The 7,372-nt window shown below is 40.2% G+C and overlaps 1 protein-coding gene across 1 annotated transcript in view; it reads left to right on the top strand.

The window, feature by feature from the left end:
- The first annotated feature begins 286 nt into the window (after positions 1–286).
- The window catches only part of KIF21B (kinesin family member 21B), a 49,545-nt gene continuing 42,459 nt past the window's right edge, over positions 287–7,372 (top strand). The window contains 2 exon segments of the mRNA XM_032217894.1: positions 287–375; positions 5,354–5,576. Coding sequence (XP_032073785.1) covers positions 287–375; positions 5,354–5,576 — 312 coding nt within the window.

Here is a 7,372-nt window from a genome sequence, read left to right as displayed (position 1 = left end):
GTCGGGTATCACAGAGCTCCACTTCTCCCTTTTACTTTTTAATAGTTACCTAAAACCACTGGGAGAAGTCATCTGTGAGCACAGAGAGAATTATCATTGGTATACTTATGATGCTTGGTTGTTTATCTGCATCTTGGACAAATTAAGAGACACAGTCAAAGTTCTTAGTGTCATAAAATTATTAACACGAAAGTTCTGCCTTACTGTCTGAGGGGTGATGGGATCTGGCTGGGGAGAAACAGGCTTAATGCATGGTTCTTGATCAAAAAGCATTTTGATTATAGAAATGTCAAATATAGACTATTTGACTCATTTACTATCAATGTGGTTATGCTCCTCATAGAGGGCAGAATCACAACTGAGGGTTTCCCTGCAGCTATGGATCCTTCTGAGAAAGCAAGTGGAAGGACACATTTTATAGAGTTCTGCTTGTGTGCCAGTTGCAGCTTTTTCTGAACTTGGAGGTATAGTGACAGCCACTCATGACTTTAGTTAATCCCTTGTCTAGATTCAATTGTAATTGAATCTACACCAGACTACTGTACTCATGTCAGACCATTTCTACAGAAGTTTCATTGGCTGGTGATATGCCTGGTACAATCCAAAGGGCTGGTTTCCTTCTATTGAGACATACATGTTTGGGACCTGATTAGGTTTGAGATTGTTCCATGTGGAATCTAACATTTGGCAAAAGCTATGGAATGTGAATGAAAGGGAACTCAGGAGTAGCCTTCTGTTTTACAGCTCCTGTCCCCCTGAAATAGCATACTTTTGGAGACAAGGATAACCCCTCCCTTTTGGGAGATGATTAAGAGATGGCTGTTCCCTAGGGCATTTGAGGATGGATCAGGTGTATGAATTTGGCTGTTTCTGATGTGATTAAAAAGGCTCCTCCAAGTGGAAATAACAAGATGCTTTATTATTATTTCCTGATTTTGTGTGTGTTTTTAAACTTAATTATCGGAAGTAGAAATTGATAGCTGCTAAGAATTTTGGGACCAAGGTGATGTAAAACTGAGGTGGTAAAGAAACACATAAAGCAATTAAAGTAAGATGGAAAAATAGAGAGAGAGAAGATTTTAAAATCTATTTTGATTTGCAAACAGTATTGACTGCCATTGAAAAGTACTGTATATCTTGCAGTGAGAGAAAAAGGGAAGCACAGGGACTCTCAAGCTACACCCCGTAGTTTTATGCTTTGTTTATCTTGTATGGTCTTAGCAAAAATACCACAAGGTTCAAATCCTCTCATTTACTCATTTTTTCCACATCAAACATGGATTAATACAGACCATATGGGGGCAGCACTAATGTTCTTCCTGAAAATACGGTATTCTCTAGCTGCATGGCAAGCATTTGCCAATGGAACATGTCAGGCTCAGGCTTTTTTCCAATTATTTGGGTTTATTTAAGCTTGTGTTAGTCATTGACTGACTGGAGTTTATCATAATATGCATGCAACTGATTAGTTTTCTTTCTCTTGATTGTATGACCGCACTCAAGTAAAAGAGCCGAGGTGGCGCAGTGGTTAGGGTGCAGTACTGCAGGCCACTTTAGCTGACTATGATCTGCAGTTCAGCGGTTCAAATCTCACCGGCTCAAGGTCGACTCAGCCTTCCATCCTTCCGAGGTGGGTGAAATGAGGACCCGGACTGTGGGGGCAAGTTGCTGACTCAATTTGCTAAAAAAAATTGTAAACCGCTTAGAGAGGGCTGAAAGCCCTATGAAGCGGTATATAACTCTAATAAATAAATAAATAAATAAAAGTCTTAAGTCTTTTGAATATTGGGATTCAATGGCAGAATAAAACAGGAGCAGTACAAGTCATGCATTGGCCTTTTTGTCTCCATCCTGCCTCTATCCTGACCAAAGTGAGGGGACCTTACAATCAGATTGACAAGGGAAGGGAAGCAATTAAGCCTTTGAAAAAGAAAGTAACGCTCTTAAGAAAAACCCTTCAACCTTTTCTTTTGGGCTGCTTTTGTTTCTGGTTGAGATTTGTTAGGCATGATACTATTCCAGTTCTTTGTGAGAAAGCTTTTAATTTAGTTTCTATTTATTCAGGAATAATCTTAGAATGCATCCTCCTTTTGCAAGCAAATTTAGAGCAAAGACTAGGTTGACTGGAAAATCCTAGGATGAAATCCCTTCTGTGGGGAATCTTCCTGAATGAGAAACTCTATTGGGGGTGAGAAAAGAGAAAGCTCCTTTTTGGCCTCTGGTCTAAAGCTTTCCCTTTAAGACCAGAGGCCATTTGTGCCTTGGATGCCAGCCCAGTTGGTTCCCCTCTCTATAAATGTTGGCTTTTGCTGATAGAGCTGAACAGCCAGGCCATTGTATATGTCAAGACCACTGGAGAAAATGCCTGAGTGGTGTTTTATATAGTGTTGTCAGTGTGCTCTCTTTTAGGGTTGCATTTTTTCCTCCTTGTCCTCCTCCTCCTCCTCCTTGCAGAGACTTGGTTGTCATGGGAACTCCTGCTCTTCCATCCTGTTGGCACAGAATGGAGAAGCCTCCCCATTTTTCAATAGTGTTCTGCCCATCTTTTGTGAGCTGAATGGCACATTTGCAATAATTGCAGATCGTATAATAATTAAAATAAAATATCCCTATTACTGAGATAAAATAGGGCTTGAAATTAACTCAAATAGAAGCAGGAATAATGTATGTTGACCACATGGGGTGAATAGGCCACGCAGAACCTTACTAAATTTGTTTTCCTGCTAGATACTGATCTACTGAGAAAAAAATATAGTAAAATATATGCTCATCCGGGCTAACTGCAATTTTAACTAAAAGAGGAGCATTTTACAGAAGTTATAAAATAAATGGTTTTACCTGCACTATTGTTTCCACCTTCTCTGATCCACCAGGACAACTTTAACAATATGGACTCTGAAAGTATCTCCCTCACAAAAAGGAAGAGAAATGAGCATTGCGTTAAGTATAAATCCTGCTCTGACTTGGGACTATTAAGTGACATGGAGAATTGAGAAGGCAATAGCTTTTTCTCAGTTTGATAGAGTAGCAATTAGAGGGCCTTTGCTACATTATTTTTATCTTATTGTCTTAGCCATGATACAGTAGTTACGAATTTAGGAGAAAACCGAAACATATGATATTTTCCCTGCTTATTTAATTGCCTATTAGAATTCTGAAGAGCTTTTGCAAACAGGATGCCAACTCACCGAAACTAGGGTTTGGGTTTTTTTTTGCAGGGGATATTTTTTAGTACTCCAAATGCTGCATATACTTATGTTATCACATTTGCTCTTGCTGTACCACTTCCAGATGCAAAACAAGTCTAAAGTATCAACTTGGTTGCTTTGGTTCTGTATGAGCCTGATTTTGAAAAGAACAAATAAATAAATATGGACAAGTAACATCTAGCCGCCCGGAGTCCTTCGGGATTGGGCGGCCTATAAATTCATTAAATACTTAAATACTTAATACTTTATTAAATACTTAATTGCAGAAAGATGTCATGCTTTTGTCACAGGTGCTTACTGTAAAGAGAGGCTGTGTTGGTCAAAAAAACAAAATCTATTTTTGCCTACTAAGCCACTAAGGTTTTTTGGCCATTGGTAAAATTATAAAAATTATAAAGAAAGAAAATGCTAATCTAAACAGAGGAAATGAATAGATAACATCAGGAGCTTTAAGCAGTAATACATTTCTTGGAGATTAGGCAGTGAAAAAATAAAAAGCAACAGACTGCAAGGACTCATTGTTATTTTAAGTCAACTATATGGATAACTTTTGTATAATTTCCTGTTCTTATGTTCCTCCGAATCTCAATGTGTTGAAATCTACGATAGAAGCTCATCTGAGTTTCAAATGCTTTGAAACTCATAGAAACCTGAGAGAGTTCTATCGTGTGGACAGTTCTGACTGCCCCTAGCAGGGGTGGGCTGCTGGGGGTTCGAGCAGAGGTGAGTTCCTACCGGTTCGGCCGGTAGCGGCTTTCTGGCCTGGGTCACTGGAACCGGTAGTAACCCAGGCCTGCCACGTCCCCAAACCAGTTTCCTGGTATCTCCCCCCATCGCCGGCCTCTTCTCCCACTGCCGGCATGTTTCTGTGCATGGTCAGAACAGTTTCCAGTAAACTGTGCATGTGCAGCAATGTGTGGTGCACACGCAAGTGAAGTGAATAGCGCACATGCAAAAATTTTGCACATGCACAAAACGCCCTCTCTCAGCAAACCGGTAGCAAATAGGTTAGGAACCCACCACTGATTCTCAGGCTAAAATTCTATGCAGTTCGGAGAACCCCCAAATCCTACTCTTGGCTGGCTCTGCCCATCCCTCCTCTCCCAGGAGTTCCTATGTGTCTATCTTCCAGACCCTGGGGAGGCCGCTTTTGCCCTCCCAGAGGCTCGAGAAAAGCCTTCGGAGCCCAGGGAGGGGAACCCCCTCCCCCCACTGTGGTTCAAGAGAATGACTAGGCCACGCCCACCATGGCCACACCCAGCCAACAACCAGGCAGAGAACCCCTTGCTAAAATATTTGAAGCCCACTCCTAGAATGGCATGTGTTGTGTAACATAGTTGTTGTGTGAGCTGCACTAGTTGTTGGTTTGCTTCCAGGTCTAATTCAAGGTATTGATTATCACTTTAAAGCCCTTTGTGGCATGGGGACAGGTTTTATGGGGAATTATGTCACTACTCCATGTGATCTAACAGAAGGAGCTATCGACCCTGTAGGTCAAGGAGTTTTGCCTAGTGGGGTTTAGAAGACCCTTTTCTGCTGAGGGGAGGTTTGCATGGATATCATCCATGCAGGTGGATGATATCCACCTTCATGGATATCAAAATGTTAGTTATAGATTCTCTGGTATATCATTTGCATTATCTGCATAGTTTCACTAATGGGTGATTTGTCTTAATTGCACCTTTGTCTTTTTTCCCTCAAGGCATCTTGATGCAGAAATAGCTTATTCTGCTTTTTCTCACCCCAGTTAACTGCAATGACACATTGCTTGCTGGGTACAACTTAATAATAGAAAGACAAAAATCCTTCTGTATTTCTAGACCTTTCTATTAACAGTACCTCTTCCCATCCCGTACTGGTCTGATTATATTTAATCTGTAACTTGTAGGTATAAGTACCTGTATCACTGCAGTGATGCTGGTTTTAGTTTTTTTTCCAATTTCATGATTCCATTATCCGCAGTTAATATGAGAGCTCTTATATTTATTTAAACATCAGATTTGCAACTTCATGAAGATTTCTGTGGTTCTACTGTGTGTGCCCTAGAAAAGCTGTCTGATGTATAATCACTTCATATTCTCCAGTACTTAACTCTTATAATTCCTTAAAAGATATGCTCACACACACACCCTTTTTTTTTACAGGATTCGTCCTCAGATGCCAAAGGAAAAGATTGAAGGATGCCACATCTGCACATCAGTGACACCTGGGGAACCCCAAGTACTCCTTGGAAAGGACAAAGCATTTACTTATGACTTTGTCTTTGACCTGGACACTTGGCAGGAACAGATCTATACAACTTGTGTAAGCAAGCTGATTGACGGCTGCTTTGAAGGCTACAATGCAACTGTGTTGGCATATGGCCAGGTGTGTGCCTTTTTTATTCTCCTTACAGTTTCGGTTATGAGCTTATCTGAATGGGATTGGCACGGTTAAAATGACCGTGTTTCCTGCTTTATGTAGAGTACTATATTTTATGAGAAATCATTCTGTTTGAGGGCTTGTCCAGTTAAGCTAAGCTTAAAGATAATAAATCCCATCAGAAAAGAGCCCGACAACCTCCTTAAACCTTAGACTTTTCCACTAGAGCTAGGGTAGCAAACTGGATTTCATTGAGGGCCACATCAGGGTTGTGTTTGACCTCGGGGTGTGTGTGGCTGGGGTAGGTGTGGCCAGCTTGACATCGCTCATGTCAGGGCGCCTGTGGTGGCCCGAGCATTCTGCCAGAGAAAACGGGCTTCTGAGCTCTGTTTTCGTCTGAGACGGCCTCCTGCAACCATCTGCCATTGAAAACGGAGCTTGGGAGGACCCATGTGCAGCCCTCCCTAGCTGTTTTCTGTGGCAGAGGCACCACGAGCCAGTCCTTTGCTGTTTCCAGAGCGGCCCCACAGGCCAGATCTAAGCACCCTGCAGACCAGATCCAGCCTCCAGGCCTCAAGCTTGACACCCCTGCACTAGAGGGAGAGGTACTGTGCTTTTATTTGAAATGTAGTATTTAATTATATTTGTCCCTCTCTCTGCATGTAACAAAATATGCACTTTTTATACAATGTGGGACCTTTTGTTTTCCTGTTTAGCATCTATTCTGGGGGAAGGTGTATAAGGGGTAACAATAACTCTTACTTAAGTATGAAGTGGCTTTGCCACAAATAAAATAAGCAGGGAGTGAAATTGTTTATTTTATATTGACAGCTTTAATAAATGAAAATTTTAAAGATCATTAAAGCTGTCCATGGATTGGTGTAAATTTTGGAACTAAATATTTCTGAACCAATGCAGAAATTCTTCATTTCAGTGATGAAAATTGGGCTTTGGAATTAGAGAAAAGATACAGAGTAAATAACAGAGTGGAAAGCAAATGTATATTTCCATAAGCAAAACTTACAAAAAACATGCCTCAGTGGACTAGCAGCTACCTCTGTAGAGTGAGGAACAATCAAACTTCACAGGGCAAACAGACTTAAGGATGAGATGTTTAGCTGTGTATCTAAAAGATCTCTACAGATACATATCCAGTCCTCAAGCCAATAAAAGAATATGATTTTTGATCAAAAGAGTATTTTGATGGCATCATCCATCTGTTAATATACAGTTAGTATACAGACATACATTGATGTTCATCAAAATGACATCATAGTGTATCCAAATCTTTCTGGATATATCATAACATTTGCTTAGCTCATCTTTTTTTATAACTGGAATGAAGCATACATTTGGGACTATCATTCTGTTTTTTATCTATTTGTATTCTTTTTTAATTTCTCATTGTTTCGAATACTGATTTCATATCCTGCTGTGGATATTCTATTGGCTGAGCCTTGTTTTTAATCATATTTTTTTCAAAGGGACTTGTACTTCTTTAGGACCAATGCTTCAGTTTTCGTAGAACCTTATAAGCCAAATGAGGCTGAGTGCAGTAATAACGTCTAAAAGCAACCTAATGAGCATATGAGGGTTTGAAATTAGTTTTATCACATTTCAAGCCATGACTTCACACTGGTTCTCACTAGCCCTTGGGAAAGAATGGAAGAGAATTTGAAATGAATCAATTAGGTGCCAGAATAATGCATGGTAAATTAATGTTGATAAAAATGGCAGCAGTTGACAAGCTTGCAAATTAGCTTGTGACATTAAATGGCTTTTCATTTTAGAAATTCATATTT

Source organism: Thamnophis elegans, chromosome 5 (genome assembly GCF_009769535.1).
Source record: "Thamnophis elegans isolate rThaEle1 chromosome 5, rThaEle1.pri, whole genome shotgun sequence".
NCBI lineage: Eukaryota > Metazoa > Chordata > Lepidosauria > Squamata > Colubridae > Thamnophis > Thamnophis elegans.
This window is presented reverse-complemented; position numbering and strand designations above follow the sequence as displayed.